This window comes from Camelina sativa, chromosome 13 (genome assembly GCF_030686135.1).
Source record: "Camelina sativa cultivar CO46 ecotype springtype chromosome 13, ASM3068613v1".
In the NCBI taxonomy this organism is placed as follows: domain Eukaryota; kingdom Viridiplantae; phylum Streptophyta; class Magnoliopsida; order Brassicales; family Brassicaceae; genus Camelina; species Camelina sativa.
The window spans coordinates 7556044-7577075 of NC_141892.1; the positions used below are offsets into that span (position 1 = coordinate 7556044).

The 21032-nt window shown below is 37.1% G+C and overlaps 5 protein-coding genes and 1 pseudogene across 8 annotated transcripts; 3 read left to right on the forward strand and 3 right to left on the reverse strand.

Annotated features, from left to right (window-relative positions):
• Positions 1-935: 935 nt before the first annotated feature.
• LOC104735924 (serine/threonine-protein kinase PBL27) lies at positions 936-4276 on the forward strand. Its single transcript, XM_087480359.1, has 5 exons — positions 936-1554; positions 2066-2265; positions 2360-2549; positions 2770-3161; positions 3261-4276. The coding sequence occupies exons 1-5, from the start codon at positions 1434-1436 to the stop codon at positions 3897-3899; spliced, it is 1542 nt and encodes a 513-aa protein (XP_087336485.1). The 5' UTR covers positions 936-1433; the 3' UTR covers positions 3900-4276.
• Positions 4277-4402: 126 nt separating this feature from the next.
• On the reverse strand, positions 4403-10738 carry LOC104735925 (ISWI chromatin-remodeling complex ATPase CHR17). Of its 2 annotated transcripts, none has more exons than XM_010455813.3 (25): positions 10331-10738; positions 9817-9948; positions 9634-9740; positions 9404-9516; positions 9165-9262; positions 8889-9068; positions 8584-8805; positions 8243-8377; positions 7883-8165; positions 7725-7798; positions 7394-7614; positions 7226-7313; positions 7060-7153; positions 6793-6981; positions 6650-6684; positions 6466-6542; positions 6281-6370; positions 6120-6189; positions 5976-6030; positions 5843-5898; positions 5593-5758; positions 5282-5460; positions 4971-5186; positions 4758-4862; positions 4403-4657 (listed from the first exon to the last, which is right to left on the reverse strand). In XM_010455813.3, the coding sequence occupies exons 1-25, from the start codon at positions 10544-10546 to the stop codon at positions 4640-4642; spliced, it is 3219 nt and encodes a 1072-aa protein (XP_010454115.2). In that variant the 5' UTR covers positions 10547-10738; the 3' UTR covers positions 4403-4639. The 2 variants fall into 2 exon arrangements, with proteins under 2 accessions (XP_010454115.2, XP_010454114.2); XM_010455812.3 differs by having other exon boundaries at positions 5843-5901.
• Positions 10739-11028: 290 nt separating this feature from the next.
• LOC104735926 (lipase) lies at positions 11029-14007 on the forward strand. Its single transcript, XM_010455814.3, has 11 exons — positions 11029-11352; positions 11446-11524; positions 11787-11866; positions 12027-12092; positions 12181-12228; positions 12318-12385; positions 12468-12540; positions 12632-12796; positions 12891-13085; positions 13176-13267; positions 13532-14007. Exons 2-11 carry the CDS (start codon positions 11449-11451, stop codon positions 13746-13748), a joined length of 1080 nt encoding a protein of 359 aa, XP_010454116.1. The 5' UTR covers positions 11029-11352; positions 11446-11448; the 3' UTR covers positions 13749-14007.
• Positions 14008-15235: 1228 nt separating this feature from the next.
• On the forward strand, positions 15236-18324 carry LOC104735927 (E3 ubiquitin-protein ligase MIEL1). 2 transcript variants are annotated; one of them, XM_010455816.3, is made up of 12 exons: positions 15236-15869; positions 16263-16350; positions 16465-16521; positions 16607-16639; positions 16733-16810; positions 16898-16941; positions 17045-17085; positions 17185-17267; positions 17364-17455; positions 17544-17613; positions 17712-17753; positions 17867-18324. In XM_010455816.3, the coding sequence occupies exons 1-12, from the start codon at positions 15820-15822 to the stop codon at positions 17990-17992; spliced, it is 804 nt and encodes a 267-aa protein (XP_010454118.1). In that variant the 5' UTR covers positions 15236-15819; the 3' UTR covers positions 17993-18324. The 2 variants fall into 2 exon arrangements, with proteins under 2 accessions (XP_010454118.1, XP_087336487.1); XM_087480361.1 differs by having other exon boundaries at positions 16607-16810.
• A 136-nt stretch (positions 18325-18460) lies between these two features.
• On the reverse strand, positions 18461-20361 carry LOC104735928 (uncharacterized). The gene has a single exon (XM_010455817.3). It carries the CDS (start codon positions 20359-20361, stop codon positions 20197-20199), a length of 165 nt encoding a protein of 54 aa, XP_010454119.2. The 3' UTR covers positions 18461-20196.
• LOC147929286 (divinyl chlorophyllide a 8-vinyl-reductase, chloroplastic pseudogene) lies at positions 18461-20430 on the reverse strand (annotated as a pseudogene). Its single transcript, XR_015577509.1, has one exon. The product of XR_015577509.1 is annotated as a divinyl chlorophyllide a 8-vinyl-reductase, chloroplastic pseudogene (transcript).
• Positions 20431-21032: the final 602 nt, after the last annotated feature.

Here is a 21032-nt window from a genome sequence, read left to right on the forward strand (position 1 = left end):
ATGTTCTAATTTGTTTGCCATTTATATTTTAACCATATTTCTATGACTTAAAACAGTCGAAACAAGTATATATTATTAACTTATAAAAATATATACAAGTATAATGTAAATAACCTCTCATCATACAAGTATATATTATTTACATATTAGTATATATATATATATATATACGTAGAACATACTAATATGTAAATAATATATATATATATAGTTTTAGGACCAGTATTATCTTCAGATTATGTAACATTACTATATTCACAGCTTTATTTCTTTTGGTATAGGTGACTTTTTATTTATTTTATCGGTGAAAAATAAATAAATAAAAGATAAAATTTTATGTAGCAATACTATTTTCACAACTTCATTTTTTTGGTATATTCCACTTTGACGAATTTAACAAATGTAAATTACAATTTGCTAAAAAAGTGAAGTTTCCTATAAATTTACTTCTTAAGCTATTGTTTTTGTTTTGTGAAAAGATATACATATTAATATTTTTTATATTATCAAGTTGTTTCCTTCTCTACTCATAATCATTTCTATCTTTCTTATTTTAAAATTTTAAAAATATATGATACTTATGAACTTATTAAGGTACCACGATCAACTATAGAACTGTAATACATTCATTCCACAAAGAGAATAAAAAAAAAATGTCTAATTTCTCAAATCATTACAAAGTTGTCTAAAAAAATAAGATGTCTAATGCGTTTGACCAATTATCCACTATTTTGTGGTGATTAAAAAGTCAAGCTGCATGTGATATCTCTATTTTTTTGGTTGTAAACTGTTTTATCCAAAACATCGAGTTTTTATGTAATTTACTATTTCCGTAACACAACATTTCGTAATTGTTACGGATAACCGCAACCTAGTTCACCTAAACTTGTTGTACATGTGTGTAAAAAACATGATAGGGCAAAAGAGATTACGTTGTCATTAATCTCACATTTAAACGGATAATGATACCCTTAATTTTTATCTTTGCCTTTTTTTTTTTTTTTTTTCTGTTTTAAAAAAAAAGAGAAGATTTTTGCTTTGACATTTATTTTAATAAAAATTTCATATCTTTTTTTTTTTTTTTTTCTTTACCTTCCCTTCTCTTCTCTCTCGCGTAGCACCCACATCAACCAAAAAAAAAAAAAAGAGTTTCCTCGATTTGTTGATCTGCCCGCTGGTCTCGATCTCTCTCCAAAGATCTTTAGTGAGAGAGAGAGAGAGAGAGATGCATTGAAAAAAGGCTGAGGCTTTTTGTGTCTTTAGTTCTCTAGTTTCTTGTTTCTGGTTACTGTAATAAAAAAAAAAAAAAAAAATCTCGAGATGTGTTGAGCTTATGTTGGGATTCTCCGGTTGATTGGTTCTGTCGGTAGGGGTATCTTGTGTTTTTTTTTTTTTGAATTTTTCAATTTCTCCGAAAGACTTAGCTTTCGGAGATGAGTGGGTGTTTGCCCTGCTTTGGATCTTCGGCTAAAGACGCTGCTTCCAAAGATTCGGTTAAGAAGGAAGTTTCAGCTAAAGACGGCTCAGTTACTCAGTCTCACCATGTCAGCTTAGGTGACTTTTTTTTTTGTTCTTTTTTTTTCTTTTGGGATCTGTTTGAGTTTTCGTGTCTTAGATCGATTTGAGTTTCTGGGTTCTCATAAAGTTTGTACCTTTACTAATGATTTGGATATAAATGTTGATACTTTCTGAGTTTCTGGCTATGGAGTTTCTCGACTTTTAAATTCCTGAGATCTGATGCGTTTTGGGATGTTTGATTCTGCTTTTACGATACAATTTAGCTCCAAATTCTTGTCTTGTGTCCAGCTTATGTTGAGTTCTCTGTTTATGGAATGCAATTAGGAGATGCCAAACTAGATTACTCAATTCTATTCAACTAACAATGAATCATAATTATGGTAGCTCCAGGGTTTCTGAAATAAAGAGTTATTAGTGATAAGGATGTCTGTGCTTGTTGTTGACATCACTAGTTTAACAATTGTAGAAATGAAGACCGGTGAATCTATTTTCCTGTACATTGAAATTTGAATGTGGAAGAGGTACTAACAATTCATTTACTTTGTAGATAAATCAAAGTCTCGACGAGTTCTTGAACAAAAGAAGGAGTTAACTGCTCCAAAAGAAGGGCCAACCGCTCATATCGCTGCACAAACGTTTACTTTCCGAGAGTTAGCTGCCGCAACTAAAAACTTCCGACCGGAATGTCTTCTTGGAGAAGGAGGTTTCGGACGTGTTTACAAGGGTCGTCTAGAGACCACAGGACAGGTGAAGTTCGTGAATCAACTAACAGAATCATATCCTATGTTAAAATTTTCATGATGATAAACTCGTCTACTAATTGGATTTTATGTTTTTTCAGATAGTAGCTGTTAAACAGCTTGATCGAAACGGTCTACAAGGAAACAGAGAGTTTCTTGTAGAGGTTCTTATGCTAAGCCTTCTGCATCATCCCAATCTTGTCAATTTGATTGGTTATTGCGCTGATGGTGACCAGCGTCTTCTTGTCTATGAGTATATGCCACTAGGGTCATTGGAGGATCATCTACACGGTAAGAAACATTAGCATTTTTATTGAAACTACCATACACAGAAACCATGACATGGTCTACCGTATTGTAAATTATAATAGGATGCTTTGTTATTGTATTTGATATGTTGGGATAGTCTATAGCTTTTCTTTCAGAGGCCATTGATGGTAAACAAATGGAAAAATTTAGCTTGTAATAGTTTTACACAGTCCATGTAATTATGACAACTTTGGTTTTTCAGATCTTCCTCCGGATAAAGAGCCTCTAGACTGGAACACTAGAATGACAATAGCGGCAGGAGCAGCAAAGGGACTAGAGTATTTGCACGATAAGGCGAACCCACCTGTCATCTACAGAGATTTGAAATCATCCAACATTCTTCTCGGTGATGGCTATCACCCAAAGTTATCTGATTTCGGGTTAGCTAAGTTAGGTCCCGTGGGAGATAAAACACACGTGTCAACTCGTGTGATGGGTACATATGGTTATTGTGCACCGGAATATGCCATGACTGGACAACTCACATTGAAATCGGATGTTTATAGCTTTGGGGTTGTGTTTCTCGAGCTCATCACTGGTCGAAAAGCCATTGATAATGCTCGAGCACCCGGAGAGCACAACCTTGTTGCATGGGTATGTTAAAAAATCTTTACTTTTTTGCACTCTCATATGATAGTCAACGTTTGAGACCTCTGACTTGAACTCTTTGTTGGCGTTTGCTTGGTCACACAGGCTAGGCCGTTGTTCAAAGATCGTAGAAAGTTCCCAAAGATGGCAGATCCATCGCTGCAAGGGCGGTATCCAATGCGTGGTCTATATCAAGCACTTGCAGTTGCAGCAATGTGTTTACAGGAACAAGCAGCGACTAGACCGCTGATTGGCGACGTGGTGACGGCTCTAACTTACTTAGCTTCCCAAACGTTTGACCCAAACGCGCCAAGCGGTCAAAACAGTAGAAGCAGTGGCGGGCCGCCATTTATCAGGACGAGGGATGATCGGAGGAGCTTGGGAGATGGGAGTAGCTTGGATAGCCCTGCAGAGACTCGGAGTCGGTTAGGGTCTCCATCGACTCACAAGAACTCTCCTGATTACAGAAGAAGAGACATGGTGAGGGAAGTCAATGCGGGATCAGAGGGAGGGAGCGAGACAGGAGGCGGGTCAGGGAGAAAATGGGGGTTAAGCGATTTGGAAGGGCCAGAGTCACAGAGAGGGAGCCCAGCGAGTGTTGGGAGGACATCGAGAGGGACTCCCAGGAACCGAGATTTAGATAGAGAGAGGGCTGTAGCGGAAGCAAAGGTGTGGGGAGAGAATTGGAGGGAGAGGAAGAGGGCTACCAATGGACCAGGCAGCTTTGATAGTACGAATGACTAAAACGGGAAAAGGGGAAAAAAACTGTATGAAAGGGAGAGAGCTTTTGTCTTTGTTCCAAGAGGCAAATGGAGAGAGAGAGAGAGGCTTTGGGGTCATTATGAACATTTGTCGGGTCAGGTCGGTCAGTTGTCGGATTTGAATGTCTGAGTCGAGAGAGACTCTTCCTTCAATATTGTGGTTGAAGCTCAAGAACATATATCAAGGAAGAGTTTGAGAAAGACTGATGAATAGAGAGAGATTGGGCAATTAGGAGGCGAAGAAGAAAAGCTTCTTTTTTAATGTGATGTTCTTGGGGGTTTCTATTTCTTTTCTTAATGGGTTGTATATGTAAGTAATATGGGAGGGAGAATTAAGTCGATTTTATAATTTTTTCTGTACTGTTTGTAGCGTCCCTCACATGTATGGATTCGGTGTCTATCAGAAAGAGAAAAGGAGATTAAAAAAAAAAAAAATCTGTCGTCTCATCGCCATTTTTCGGGAAGTTTTGTTTGAGAAGAGACATGTTTTGTTCGAATCCGACCAGAAGAGCAGACTATAACTACTGACTAGGAATATGTTACGTAATTCTACAAAAATAAAAGTAGAAAATACATGTAGTAGAAATAAGAAAAGTCGGAAATAATGCAGGAAACAGTACATAATATTTGAACAGCTACGTCACTAGAAAAGCTTCTCTCACTAATTCTCCATTTTGCGATCATACATTTTTATGATTAGTTATGGATCCAACCCAGGTCTTCTTATCTCCTACGCTTTCCCTGCAGAGACATGAAGGTTTTAGAGTTAGAAGTGGTCTGGTTTGGTACACATAAGCAGCAAGATGAGTAATCTGTGTGTTTGGAAATTAATTCTGCATACCGAGGTAACATAATCATCCATTGACAGCTGCTTTCGTTTCTTTAGAAGGGATGAAGGGCTCTCATTTGCTTGCCTACCCGATGCTCGCTTTGATGGCGTTGCACTCTGAAACAAATTATAGAACAGATCATGAGAAAACAATTCCACACTTTCTATCCACTAACTGAGCACTAAAGTCTGTAACTGAACTTCAGATGTTCCTTCCAGCCTTACCTTTGCAAGCTTCTTTTCTTTGCGGGCTTGCCTCTCCCTCTCATCATATTCTTGGTTCTCTTTCTCAATCAACCGGATCAGTGTGTCACATCTCCTAGCAAGTTCCTGACTTGTGCGGGATTTTACAAACCAGTCAAACCTGAACACAGGGGATGTCCGAAACGCCGCCTTCAGCTCATCCCAGTTTCCATACCCAAGTTTATGGACCATGCATATCTGGTAATCACAGGTTTCTCAGGTCAAGACCATATTTAGAATGAATCAATATCAGTGAAATCTCAACCCAAAAGTTTGATAAAGAAATGTCTGACCATGAAACGGTCGCACTCTTCATTGTACAGTTTCCCTTTGTTCTGACCATACTGAATCTTCAGTTCCAGCCACGGGTTTCTGTAGCGATCCAATTTCTTCCCAATAGCTTTCATGATTTCATCTTTCCTAGAGATTCTTGCTTCTCCCCTCTCAATATTCTTGATGATTCTATCATAATCTACAAATTTAACAACATACAACAAGATGCAAAGATTGATAAGCATTATATTGTTGTATGGTAAAATATCCATCCATACCTTGATGTACTGCAAACATTCATAAACTTATTTATAAATCTAGAGTTACTTACCATTCAGCTCCTTATATCGTTCTTGGAAAACTTGAGCATATCGTTCAACCTCTTCCTCTGTTTTCCCTTCCATCTCAGAGGCAATGCTTTTTATGTATTTCCGGCCATACTTCTCACATGCCCTAATGAAGGTATTGAAGTCTCTTCTGCTCCATGTTGAGAAACCCTAAAATGTTATAACTCGATTCAGTTACAAAAAACCCATCAAAACAAATGTCAACCCACAGTAAGGTCAAATATTTTCGCTTACCTCTTCCAGCAATAGTTCCTTTTCTTCCACTTCTTCAGCAGTTAAGGGATCTCCAACTTCTAAGAAAATATTGGTTATTAAGTAATAGGTTCAGTAAATAATGGAAGAAAGGAGGGCACAGACTGAGAAAAACCTTCAGGTTCATCGACTTCAATTGTGTCTTTCGTCTGAGTTTTCTGATGTGTTTGCTGAAACCAAAGGGAGACAAGTTGCTTTAGAACTAATCAGAGACAAACATTGCACACATTACATAATAAGTTGATAAATTTATTCCCACCATAAGGTATCGCACTTCCTTTTCATACAGCTCGGTCAATCGCTGAATGTTAAAGAACTGGAAATCATGCCTGCAGGATGGAAAAGAAATTAGATTGTAAGGATAAAAATACCATCAAGACAGAAGGGCTAACTGCTAGCATATATAATTGATGTACTTACAATTGGGGCATACGTGGGATTCTAGGCTCTTTAGGTTTAGCTGGAGCACCTTGTCTCAGTGTTTGCTTGAAGTATTCAGTTTCAGAGTAGCTGAAGGGTGGGTAAATAAAAGTAAATTGTTAAAGTTAGATTTTGTTTAGGAAGAAAATAGACCACATAATGAGAAAAGTAGAAGGAACATTTACTTGCGCTTTCTCTCTCTTTTTGGTGGATCATTCCAATTCTCACTCACAATCTTCTTAAAATCCAGCTTGTTTTCATCCTACCAAACAAAATCAGAAAAGAATTCAGCAAAAAAATATTGGAAAAGGTGAAGAGAATTACCACAGTATGCTTTAACCCTTAAACCATTCAGTTAACAAAGAGTACCTTATTGTCATCGTCAAAATCATAAAAGTCAGCGCCTGCAACATACACCAAAAAATAGATTATTCGGAACATCCCATTGTAGCATTACTCATGCAGCAGAGTTACCATCAAAAACATGAAAAAGGGATAAACGCCGCGCTTACTGTCATCCATTTTAAACTGTATTGCATCTTCAGTGAACTTCTTCATCTTGGCATCAAGTTCAGCTGTTGCCTCTTCTCCTTTGGCAATGATTCTATCAATATCCTCATCCGTAATAGTGCTATCTTTCGAACTAAACACCATTTCAGCACCATATCTCACCATTTGAAGTAACTCATCCTTATTAACAGCTGAAAAGTAACAAAAGTAAATAAATAAATAAGTGACAAAACAATGCATTTTTATAACCTCGATACAAAAGCACTTACTTTTCTGTTCTGCCAATCGCCCTTGCTGAATAACCAGAGCATCAAGTGCCAACTTCTTGTATGCTCTCTCGATGACTTTAGCCTCAATTGCATTCTGTATTAAACAATGCATAATTAGTTCACGTTCTCAATGTATTATACTTCATCCAAATGGGTCAAGTGTAACCTCGGTGCAGAACCGGAATACTTGAACTTCTTTTTTTTGGCCAATCCTATGTGCACGATCTTGAGCTTGCAAGTCAACTTGAGGGTTCCTGCCAGAATCAAGCAAAACCATCTCATTAGGCATAAAGAAAAAACTCATAAATTACAACGGACGCAAAAAGAGACTTACCAGTCACTATCATAAAGAATCACAACATCTGCAGTAGCAAGATTGATACCAAGCCCTCCAGCTCTAGTGGATAACAAGAAAACAAATTTCTCACTTCCTGGCTTGTTGTAGGCTTCTATGGAAGCATCTCGATCATCACCACCAGTATTTCCATCAATACGGCAGTACTGGTAACCACGATACATTAGATAATCCTCAAGAATATCCAATAGTCTTGTCATCTGATATAGATGAGCATATTGTTAGAATAATAAGCACAAGGAAATAAGACGAACAGCACTCAGAAAAAAAAGGAAAACATAGAAATATCATTGTTTGTTTGCATTAATACCTGAGAAAATATCAGAACCCTTGAATCACGATCCTTCAACTTAGGCAGCAATTTATCTAAGAGAACCATCTTACCTAGAAACAAGAAAATGTAAAAGAAAATAACTAAGACAATTGGTCATTTAGATCTGAAGGATCTACTTGGAATGTAAAAATTACCTGCATTTGTTACAAGGTGATCTCCTGTGGTATAGGGGGGCCCAGGCTCTGCACCTTGGAAGAGATAAGGGTGGTTGCAGCATTTGCGCAATTGCATTGCTATGTTCAACAGACGTTTGCGTTCTCCACCACCATTAACCACTTCAAGATCCTTCTGCAGTAAAGCCTTGTAGTACTGTTTTTGCATTTGAGACATACCAACTTTAAGAATTGTCTCCTTTTTTGGAGGAAGGCCTTTCTCTACATCTGATTTTAACCTTCGAAGAAGAAATGGTCGTAGAACCTAGAAAAGATGAGATAAATGATTAGCATAAGAAATTAAGAAATTAAAGAGTAACCTTAATAAATGAGAGTACATACCTTGTGTAGTTGTTGAACAACTTCTTGCTGGTCGTTTTCACCAGATATTTGAAACCATTCATCAAAAGTTTCTGCTGAACTAAATACCTCAGGGAGAAGAAAATTGAGAAGGGCCCACAATTCATGGAGATTATTCTGTATTAGAAAAATAAATGAGATATATTAAACGGTAACAGGACCATCTCAAGCAAATCAAGTACAGAAAATGATAAGTATCTAAGAAAAACATGATGTTCAAACAGACTAATGCAAGAAAAGTAGTTTCAAAAAACATAGTCAGAAACAATCGACAGAAAATTTAAAGATAAATACAATTATAGATCAAAAGATTGGACAAATACCTGAAGGGGGGTTCCCGTGATAAGAAGCCGATAATTAGTGCTAAAAAGTCTCATGGTTTTTGAAAGAAGTGAATTCTCATTCTTGATTCGATGTGCTTCATCAATGATTATATAACGCCAGCTGAAACGGCGCAATGTTGTCTTCTCTTTGATAGCCATCTCAAAGCTTGTCACACAAATATCAAATTTTCCCGCAACTAGCAATTCTTCGCGAATATGTCTCTGCATTATTTAACATAGGTCTCAGAATTCTGCTAGGTACATATAGGTGCAACCATACAAATGATCCAGCTATTATGACTTACCCTTTCCTCAGGATTACCGAGGAATTTCACAGCACGCAGGACAGAACAAAATCGGCGAATTTCATTCATCCAGTTACCAAGGGTTGATTTTGGAGCAACCACCATATGAGGGCCACTAATTCCCCTGTACTCATGCAGGTAAGCTAACAAAGAAATTGTTTGAAGCGTCTTCCCCAGACCCTAGACCATGGAAAAAAATGAATGATAAAGATAAGCATGAGATTATATAGAGAGCTGAAAGACCTTATAATTATGCTTGGATAAGTAGTGGTTTACCATTTCATCTGCAAGAATCCCATTTATGCCATTCTCGTACAACCGAATGAGCCAGTTTAAACCAGCTAGCTGGTAATCTCTCATCTTCCCCTGAATACCTGCAATATGAAGAGTATCAAGATCAGATCTCCAAAATTCTAGAGAATCTAAGCACTAAGCAGTACTACCTAAAAATTGTGAGGTCACAACTGAGGACATACGCCATTTCTAGATAAAGGGAGCAGAATAAAGATACTTACAAGCGGGCTGTGTGAGCAACCGTGTGCCTCCAGATCCACCTATACCACCCTCTTCTTCTTTTAAACACTCTTCATCTTCCTCTTCTTCAGTTAGTTTGGAAGAATGACGACCCCTGAAAATAACGTGGAACCCAATATATTAAGCATTTGGACTATATGCTCATCATATTTCATGAAACTTAAAATGAAAATCCACAAATTAGATTCAGATCAGTTGGCACCCAACACACCTTCCTTTCCCCTTCTTCTGGGACGGAGGTGGGTCACTTTTAGCAAAATGTGCAAATAACTCAGTTTGCTGCAGAAGGTACTTCAATCTCCCCTTGCCTTTATTGTTCTAAATACATGGAAAGATCGAGTTATTTCAATACCTCTAGAAACAAACGAACAAGCTCCATTATTTACTAACTTACCATATCTGCATCAATGGAAGCATTTTGGGCGTCTAAAATTTGCTGAATTTTTTGCTTCTTCATCTTCTGCATCTCTTTAAGTCTGGCCTTCTCCCGTTTGCTGATTTCAGCTTTTTCCCCATCTTCTTCGTCCTACATATAATCATCACATTATAAAAAGAGTGACCAAATATACACTCACGAGTCACATAAATGTACTATCCTAATGAGCAACCACGCAGCATTGTGTCAGTCAAAGAGAATCGAAACCCTGTGACTCGAACTAATACTAGATATCCAGCGACGAAACAAACACAGGGCAATGTAAACACCATAATAAACTCGAACTTAATAGACACCCAGTAAGCTAAAAAAATCGAATACAAGACTCAAAAAAAAAAAAAAAAAAAAAAAACCATCCATTACACGCTCAGAGGAAACCCTAATCGTAGTCAGATTACATTCCAAATACAGAAATCCCCGACATGCGAATGTGAAAATCCAAGATAGGGGAAAAGAGAAAACGAAGACCTACCTCGTCGGCGTCATCTTCGACAGGGACAACTTCGTCGTCAGAGGCTGGTTCTTCTCCAGGAGCAACCTCTTCCTCGTCGTCAGAACCCGCAGAGCGAGCGACGGCCTCTAGCTCCTCATCATCATCTTCCACATTGAGCTGATTGTTAACTTGCTCTTCCTCCTCTGAAGAGTAAGCCTCGTCTGAAGAAACCTCACGCTTCGAAGCCCTCGCCATTGTCGCCTCCTCTACGAATCCTGAATTTGGTCTCTGAGATTCGAAATCGAGGGTTCCTCAATTTTAATGCTTCGCTTAGTTGAAAAAATATATAAATAAAAGTAAAATTATAGAATCAAATCAACAGAGCCGACGTCTGAAACGACGGGAGCTTTCGATTTTAAACCGTTGATTTTAAGTGATCAAATCTACGGCTAAGATATGCCACGTGGTATTGACGTAATAGTGACTCTCCCGCCACTTGAGAAACAGCGTTTCGTAAACTCCCGCCTTTGGACTTTTGGGTTTCACTAACAGGCTTTAATGGCCCATGGGCTTTAAAAAGTCAAAATGTGTCAACCTCTAAAACTTATCGTTCTCTCGGATAACCGCCCTTATCCATTAGGTTGGCGAATCACGTAACTGACACCTCAGCACTAGCAGCTGCGCCACACGCTAGCTACATAATAAAAATTCCAGAAATAGCCCCACACGCTTGTCTCATGCACCTTTGCGTATAAAGGATGAAAGTGGAAGTTAAAAAAAAAAAAAAACAGAATATTCGTATACTTTTAATTACGGTTGTTTCTATTTCTTCTTCTGCGATTCCCAATCTTTGTACATAATATTTAAAGTCATCGCCGTTTAATTTTCAGCCGGGGAAAATCTCCGATCATCGTCGGAAATTTCCAAAACCGTGGTGAAAGAAGTTCAATTGCGTCGTTGGTTCCTTTGTTTTTTTTTTGTTGGGACTTTTGGTTGCTAAAATCTGTTTCGGATTTTGTCCTAATCCTCGTTAGTTTGGGTTTTGTCTCTGTTTTTATAAGGTGAATATACTTAATTATGGCTAATTAGTTTCCGAATCCTGCTTTGTGTGTTTTTAGCTCAATTTTTACCTTATGTGGATGTGTTTATTGCAGAACATGGGACAACAAAAGAGATGGTTGTTCTTGCTGGCAATTTTTGCTTGTCTTCTTTCCTTTTCATCTGGTAGTAGAGGTAATACATAATGCAACTTCTCTTATGATTCTCTGTTTTGTCTCCTTTGTGGGGACTCCATACCAGTCTATATGAGCCTAATCAAGCTTTGAAACTTCTTTGTATTGGCAAAAATAAAAATAAATAAAAATATATATACTTTGGATACTGTAGAATGTGAGAGTGATAATTCATAAAGGGCCAATTTTATGTAACTGTGAGGCTACAGATGAATTAAGATTGAATTTATGGAGATTTTTTTTTTTTTTTAATCTAATTGCAGTACTCAAGTTAAAAAGCGATGATGGTCGACCTGTTTACAACCATACGCTTGCCATAACACTTGTTGAGTATACTTCAGCGGTAAGTTTATGGAGAAATTACGATCGGATGCATTCCATTTATCCTTTACTATTCTGCAAGTATAGGAAGAGATTGCTAGTTGTGCAACACTTGTCCTCATATGCTGATAAACTGCGCCAAATGGATGAATCGAGATTTTTTTATATGTGTATATATGCAGGTATATATGTCTGATTTGTCAGAACTCTTCACTTGGACATGCGAAAGATGCAATGGTTTGACAAAGGTATAAAGCAGATCACTGTTTGAAGCCACAATATGCATAAAGCTAAGAGCTCCATTTGGGTATTCTAACGTTTATAAGGATGGTGCAGGGTTTCGAGGTTATAGAGATAATAGTTGACGTCGAGCACTGCTTACAGGTATGCTCTGATATTATAAGCTACATCTGGACATGATAACTTTTGTTGAACAATTAGTAATATCAGTACATTGTAACTTGTAACAACAGGCATATGTTGGGGTGGCTAAGGATCTGAATGCTATCATCATTGCATTTCGGGGAACTCAAGAACACAGGTATTACTCTCGTCATGTAATCTTAAAGCTACACCTTTGCCTAAACTTGTTTGATGCTTGATCATCCAAAAAACTTTTGCAGCATACAAAATTGGGTCTCAGACTTGTTCTGGAAACAGCTCGATCTAAATTACCCTGATATGCCAGATGCAATGGTATATGCTTTAACGATAAGTATTTGCATTGAGTTGATCATGTAGTAGTAATACGGTTGGAATGTGGAATAATAGTTATCTACATTGGCAGGTGCACCATGGCTTTTATAGTGCTTATCACAATACAACTGTACGGCCTGCGGTTTTGGAAGCAGTAAAACGAGCGAAGAAATCCTATGGGGCGAGCCTCAACATCATGGTGACTGGTCATTCAATGGGAGGAGCCATGGCTTCCTTTTGTGCGCTAGACCTAGTTGTAAACACCCTTACATTGAACTAGTTTTTTAAAAAAAATCTTATATTTTGTCCTTTAAAGTTGTTAATGATATCCATTGGGATGTAAATCGCAGGTAAATGAAGGAGAAGAAAACGTACAGGTTATGACATTTGGGCAACCTCGTGTTGGGAATGCTGCTTTTGCATCTTATTACAGTTTGCTTGTGCCTAATACCTTCCGAATCATACATGACCATGATATAGTTCCTCACCTGCCTCCTTACTATCATCTTTTCCCTCAGAAAACTTACCACCACTTCCCAACAGAGGTAACATCTTTTCCTATATTTATGTTTATCACAGTAACTGGTTTTAGGTTTTTTTATGCAACATTTGGCAATGTATCTTTTGGATTGCAGGTGTGGGTGGCAGACCTCAGTATATTGAATATAGTTCTTTTTGGTGTGGAGAAAGTTTGTGACAACACCGGTGAAGATCCTACATGCAGCAGGTAACTAACTCTCTTTTGGGTTTCTACTTGATTCCTCTTAAACACAACTTACTGATATAATTCCTATCTACACTACACCTACACTTGCAAGAACGAACCCATTTATAAAAACATAGGATCATTTATTTACTACCCCGTTTCACCTGAGCCATCTACTATTCGTCAGGAACTGTTACAACACGTCTTATATGTCTCCTGTTTTCAATTGGAGACCAGATAATTTTTAGAAGAATCGGGTATAATGATTGGCTCTTGTTGTTTCAGATCGGTAATGGGAACTAGCATATCCGACCATTTAACCTACTTTGGAGTGGAGTTGATGGGTGAGACTTGGAGACAATGCAACATAGTGGTGGGCCGTGAGATGGAGAGTTACAGGAGGAAAGATTCAAAGGGTAATATATTCCTGTCGCGGACAGTTCCTTCCATGGAGGTAATTGAAACAAAAAGTCCATCAAAAACCAGAATCTCAAGTCTATAGGAGTTGGTTGAAATCGAGCCTTGAACAAGAATGCTTGGTTGAAAAGGAGATTCGGAGATCCAGATGTGGATGAAGAAGTGTTATCTGATTCTTTGTTGTCGTGAAAGAGAGTGTATAATAAATCAAGACTTTGTAAATAAGTCGTAGGTTGATAATATGTAAAAACACAATGTTTAAATCCATAATCATATTGGATTTGACTATGTAAATATGTGAATGATATATTCACCACTTAATGAGATGAATGTTCTTATTATCATTCATACTTCCGCTAATTTACTTAATGACTGAAATGGTTGATAAAAATGGCTTATAAAATAAAAGCATTTTCCAAGACGATCTTGAAAGTATTGAAAGGGATCCGAATGTCAAGTGGCCTGCATGTATTAGATGTACACGAAACGAAACGAATATATTTTTTTGTAGCCTTTGACTAAACATTCTCCAACACCCACTTTATTTTTAAGTCGCTTTTTTTATAGTAAATTGAAAACTAACCAGTATTTGTAATCTTGTTGCACTTGCACCTAACAAAAGATTAGTAAAAAAAAAATTACCTTTTTCGATCTAGCTCATGGAAGCTTCTTCACCCAATGATCGACTTCATTTTGGCAAAATTCATCAGGAAGAACCTTTGGGGATTATTGCCCCACTAACAAAGAGGTGGAGTAATGCTATATATGGAAATTTTTAATTTTCTTTTGTTTGAATAATCAATCATAAAAATGTAATAATAGGTTCGTGGTACTAACAAAGAGGTGGAGTAATGATAGGTTCGTGGTACCATCACGTGGTCCATTGGCTTGGTGGGGTCAATGTAACTGACTCAAGCAACGAACACTTTTGATTTAGGCTATGATTGTTTTATCATTTATAGGAACATATGTTTAATATAACGATTTAGCATTTGTTTTAACTCAATTAACCACTAGTAGCGAGTAGCGACCATCTCACCACTTTGGCACTTTCATTCAGTTTTGACATCATCTTTTATTTTGTTGTAGCTAGGTACAATTTAAGTAATTTTAGTGTTTATAGCTATAAGCCTATAATATACTGTATAAATGTTACAACCTTTTTTTTTGGGCAACACAAAATACCTTATTGCAAAATATTAGTATTGTTTTGTTAGCCCATATTTATTCGATAAAAATGTATTTAGCCTTTTTATAATACTAGTGATATAGTACTATGTTCGAGAAACCTGAAGAAATATTTCGGAGGAAAAGTAAAGAAAATACAGCAAAGCAATACGGGAGCGTGAGAAAGTACTATAAATTAGTTCTTTCAATCCAATTGGTAAACCAATAGGTCATTTATTAACGTTTTACTAATTTTACAACTTACTACAAAAAAAAATAAATAAATTATGTATTTAAGAAAGCAGAGTACTGTATTGGGAAATAAATAGAAATAAATGTAAAGCAGATAAACGATCTAGAATTGTGATTGGTCAATAAATCGGCGCTCTCTGTTAACGGTTGTGTATCCATGTCATCATCCCCATCTTCATCACCACACCTCTCTCTCTGTCTCTCTCTCTCTTGTCTCTCTCTCCTTAATTATTCTCTCATTTCTTTAAAGCAACAAAATCTCACGAACTCCTAAGCTAACAACATTCACAAGAAGAGAGAGAGAGAGAGAGAGAGAGAGAAAGGATACAATAAATCAAAAAGATCGAAACTTTTCTGTCTTTCTTTGCTTTTTTTTTGTTTTTGTTTCTTTCTTCGTCTCTGCAACTAGAAGAAGAAGAAGAAGAAGATCGAAGAATTTTTGTTGCTTATCCTATATCTATAAAAAAAACAAAGGGAGACGTGGGGTCTCTCTGTTTTCATTTTCTGGCCTTGCGATTCCGATAAAACTCTCTCAGCTTCATTCAAAAAGCCCATTCAATCCCAATCCAAATCCACTTCTCTCCAACACATATATATATATATATATATTATTTATAGACAGGGGAGTATTATTTTTATAGAGAGAGTTTACCTTTTCTTTTTTTCTCTCTTTCTCCATCTCTCTCTCTCTCTCTCTCTCTCTCTCTCTCTCTTTTGGCTTTTCTCCTCCCGTTCTAATGGAAGCTTCACCCAATGATCGACTTCATTTTGGCAAAATGGGCTTCGGGTAAACAAAAAGAATCCTCTGTTTTTCTCTTTTTACTCTGTTTCTTGTAATCTTTATCCTCTGCTTTTACAGATCAGTGTTGTTTTCTTGGGTTGTTGTGCCTTTGTGGGTCGTATCTCGTTTCAACAGATCAGTGTTTATATCTTTGTGGGATGTGTCTCTTCTTCTGTGTGATCTTTTAGATTCCAAGAACTTTTTAAGATTTGACTCACAAAGTTTCTTCCTTTTTCCACACCTAATTCATGGGGTCTTCATGTGTTTTGTAGCATCTGATTCATATAAACACAATCGGTTTCATAGATAGATCTATATCTCGATCCACAAATTTTTCAATCCGTTCAATCGTTTCTGATCCATATAGATCTGTTTCTGTTCCATGTGTGTTATTATTAGGTGTCACCATTACAGGAGGAGATGCCAAATCAGAGCTCCATGTTGCAACGAAGTCTTCGATTGTCGCCATTGTCACAACGAGAGCACTGTATAATCTTTATTCCTTATCTTAATTACAGTCTCAAGTTACCTTTCCCGCTATGTTCCAACCCTTAAAACCTGACTAATATTAAAAACGTTCCCTTTCTTAATTTGTGTGCAGAGCACATTGCGTAATATCTACGACCGTCACGATCTTGTTCGCCAAGACGTTAAACAAGTAGGATTGATCATTACCCTTTATATAGAATTATGTGATCTTACCCTTTTTTCTAATCTGTTGCATACTATGGCTTTGTTTTCAGGTGATTTGCTCTGTTTGCGATACAGAGCAGCCGGTAATTCCCATCACTGTAGTTTATATTACTTTGATCACTCACTCACTATTTTCAATGTTGTGGAAATTGAGTTTGTTTCATTGTATTCTTCAGGCAGCTCAAGTTTGTTCGAATTGTGGTGTCAACATGGGAGAATATTTTTGCGATATCTGCAAATTCTATGATGATGATGTAAAGAACTTCGATTTTTACATCTTTTTGAATCTCTTCCTTCTCGTTGTTTGATTCTGAATATTTCTTCTAATTGTCTTGTTTCAGACTGAAAAGGGACAGTTCCACTGTGATGACTGTGGAATTTGCAGGTGAGAATCTTTCTCCATACATTGTTATGACTGTGGAATTAGATATCTTCTTAATGGTTGTTTCGTTTGAAGTTGTGTGATGATTGTTTTGTGCGTGATGCAGAGTTGGTGGGCGTGAGAACTTCTTCCATTGCAAGAAGTGTGGTAAACTATAAAAAGCAACAAAGTTTTCTCTTGTTCAGTTTCAGTCTAATACAATCATGCGGGCCTTAACTTGTATAGTTATCCATTAATTGCTTTTAGGATCCTGTTATGCGATTGGTCTGCGCAACAACCATCGCTGCGTTGAGAATTCAATGCGACATCACTGTCCCATTTGTTACGAGGTATGTGTATTATGGCATAGCTCTATCAAGAAAAAGTGAGATTTTCAGGAAAACATATCTCGCAGTTTTAGCTAATTATGTGTGGATGAAATGCAGTACCTTTTTGACTCTCTCAAGGACACAAATGTGATGAAATGCGGACACACAATGCACCAAGAATGCTACCATGAGATGCTCAAGCGTGACAAGTAAATTTCCCTTTTCTTGTAGTTATTTATGACTCTGTTTCAATTATAAAGTACTGATGATTTTGAATGTTGTGTGAATTTTGACTAGGTTTTGTTGTCCGATTTGCTCGAGGTCAGTGATTGATATGTCAAAAACATGGCAGAGACTGGATGAAGAGGTTAGTTTATTATATCCATTGCTGAATCTTTAAAGTATGTTAAATCTTAAAAATCAATTGCTAAATTATATATCGAATTGTTTTATTGGTTTCCTTAGATTGAAGCTACTGCTATGCCTTCGGACTACCGCGACAAGAAGGTAAACAAGTTTCTATCTCTGTCACTTGAGCGGTATCTAACTAAAGACGTTAAAGATACTTCCTTTGACATCAAAGTTGAATACTTTCTAACAAGATTATGCGGGAATCACAGGTTTGGATACTATGCAACGACTGTAATGACACAACAGAAGTGTACTTCCACATAATTGGACAGAAATGTGGGCATTGTCGATCTTACAATACACGAGCGATTGCGCCTCCTGTTCTTCCTCAATGACAAACCAAATATCTTTCATGTATTGCCCATCAGAAAGCAAGCAAGAACTTTTTGTTGCAAAAAACTGGGGCAAAGTTGATGATCGGTTATAACAGGAAAAACAAAAAAAGATTGAAGATCAATATGGTTATTGATCACAAAAGCAAAACACACATTTGTCTTCTTCATGATTGGATTTGTTGTTCTCTTGTATTGTCATATTTTACCATTTGTGTTTGGGGGGTTTGAAATCGAGGATTATGTATAATATACTCTATATATATTCTTAATCCAGGAAAAATCACCTGGATGATATGTTTTCATGTATTTGTTGAAATGTAAGGTTTTGCAAATTCATTTTGAATGATACAATCTGATAACGGGTCAGGGTGGCTAATTCAGCTATCTAAAACCAGCTTCATCACAAACAAGCTTAACTTAGATATGTCACAATCTTTACTTCTCTCTGCTAAAGATCTATCAACAATGTTTGTTTTCTAATGTTGTTGAATCAACGAATCTCTCAAATTCACAGGTTTTATATATAACTTCATCAGTTACAAACTACACAGCCAAACTCACTTTGCATTATAAATTCCGACTAGAAGAACTGTTCGCCGAGTTCTTGACCCGCCATTCCTTCTCTGATCACTTTCTCAAAGAAATCTTCAAGCGTGTCTTTCCCGTAACTCGGTGTCTTCTCCTCGCTATATTCTCCCGTCTCTGGATCAAGAATCAACATACTCTCTGCGGCGTAATACCTCCCAATCTTGCCAAACTCAGCAGCCTCTCCAACCGAAGGAAATATCTTTGCGATAGAATCAAGAACACCAATCACAAAGTCCATAATCTCGATAGGTACTTTCAAGAACTTAGGCTCTCTGCCAAGAATCTTAAACAGAATCTCTCCTTGCTCCAGAGGTGTTAACGCCTTCCCTGGTCCACCAATTGGCAAAACCTGATTGATCTTGTTCTCTTCCAACACGCAATCTGATATAAACGATGCTAAATCCTGTTCGCTGATCGGTTTACAAGCGCATAGCTTACCATCTCCGAACATCACATAAGGTTTCCCATCTTTCACAATCTCAACTTGACCACCTAAACTCTTGAAAAAAGCCGTTGGTCTCACAATGCTGTAAGTAAAGCTCGAGTCTTTATTCTCAGCTAAATCCATCAACTCGGCTTCGAACTTCAGTTTAGCTCTCTGAAACTCCAATAAAGGCTTCTGCACACAAATCGCAGAAAGCAAAACGAAATGCTTAGCACCAAACTTCTTACCAGCTAAGAGACTGTTCTTGGTAGCTTCGTAATCAATCTTCCAAGAATCTTTAATCCCTCCATTACGACTAGCGAGACAGGACACAACAACATCAACACCAAAACCAAGATTCTCAACAGATTTCTCCAAAACATCTAAATCAGTAACATCTGAGAAACACACATTGGCGCCTTGTAACTGCTTCAAAGTCTCTTCCTTGTCGTTCTTTCCTCTAATCCCACTCTTCTCTCTCGCAACAGCAATCACATTGAACCCTCTATTTATCAGTTCTTTCACTACGAATCTACCTATGTACCCAGTTGAACCAACCACTAAAACGTTTACATCCTTAGGGGTTTTGTTCCTGAAGGATGACGATGTAGCGCTTTCTGAAATTCCCGAGTCTACTAGAGATGAAATTGGTGTGAGTCTTGCTCTACTAAACTTAAGGTTCGTTGAGGATCCATGAATTTGGAATGTTGAAGCTAAAGGAGACGACTTTACCTGAAATTGTGAAACGAAGTTGGAATTTTTGAAGATGGTTTCTGGTTTTGGTGAGTATGAAGCGAATACGTTGAAGGAAGAACAAAGTGACATTCTGTTTCGATGATCGAGAAAATGAGAAGGAAAGTGCGAGAAAACGAAGGGAAATTTTTTTTCTCAAGAGACGAAGTGTGAGGCCATTGTATCATCTTCTTCTTCATCCTCAAACACATATAAAATAATTTACAAAACAGCCCCATATAATTTACGTTATTTTGTTTTCACCCGATACTTTGTTACATGGTGAAATTTCGGTGGATATTATGTGTTTTATCATTCTAATCCATATATTTGGTATGGAAAAAAAGATGACAAAGACCATATACCATAATTCATCACTAATCAAGAACCAACACATACATAATAAAAAGAGAATCCAAAGAAATCTTTTTTGTAGAGATGTGATCTGATATAACGTTGGTCAACGGCACCTGACGACACGAACGGCTGTACGGCGTTCGTTGGAGGTGCAGACAGCCATGACAGAGAGACAGATGACAACAATTATGACGAGATGTGTTAATAGACTGGAACTATCATCGTCACCACCACCACCACAACACGAAGACATACACATCCCACCCATTAATCTTCTTGTGTCCCTTTAAGATGCGATGAATGAGTCTCTATAAGGGAGATGAGATGAGAAGGAAGATAAAATGAAGTTAGCTGAGAAGGATCTGTCTTTAATGAGTTTTTGATTGGTACTTTTGTTTTTTAATGGTTTTTGTTGGACTTGAATCAGCCAACTTCGTGTATTAATTACGAATATTGAGTTTTTAATATGTTCTTGTTTTGTTGTGTCCTTTTGCAAATGTTATTTTTATGGTCCGGAGACTTACGACATATTCGATCTCCCGTCAATGTATTATCATTTAGTTGTCGACATGCATGTTGTCTTAATGTATCCTCACGACCTCACCCACGAAATTACTTGATGTTATGTTTTTAAACTATATGACCAAATTGATTTTTCAAATCATGGGTTCAATTCTAATCAGTTTATCATTCATTTTTCACATAAAGAGAAGACTTAGACAAAAAATTCTTAGGACCTTATAACTAATTTGGACGTGAATGTGGGAGACGTGTGGAGCACAATACTCGTACAAATGAAATTAATATATTTGGGCTTATGTTTAGATATCTAAAAGCCCATTTCACTAAATACATCAAGTTTTGTTACAATACCCACTCCGTATATATATATATATATATATTGGATTAATCCGAAGTCATCTTTTATCGTATAAATCA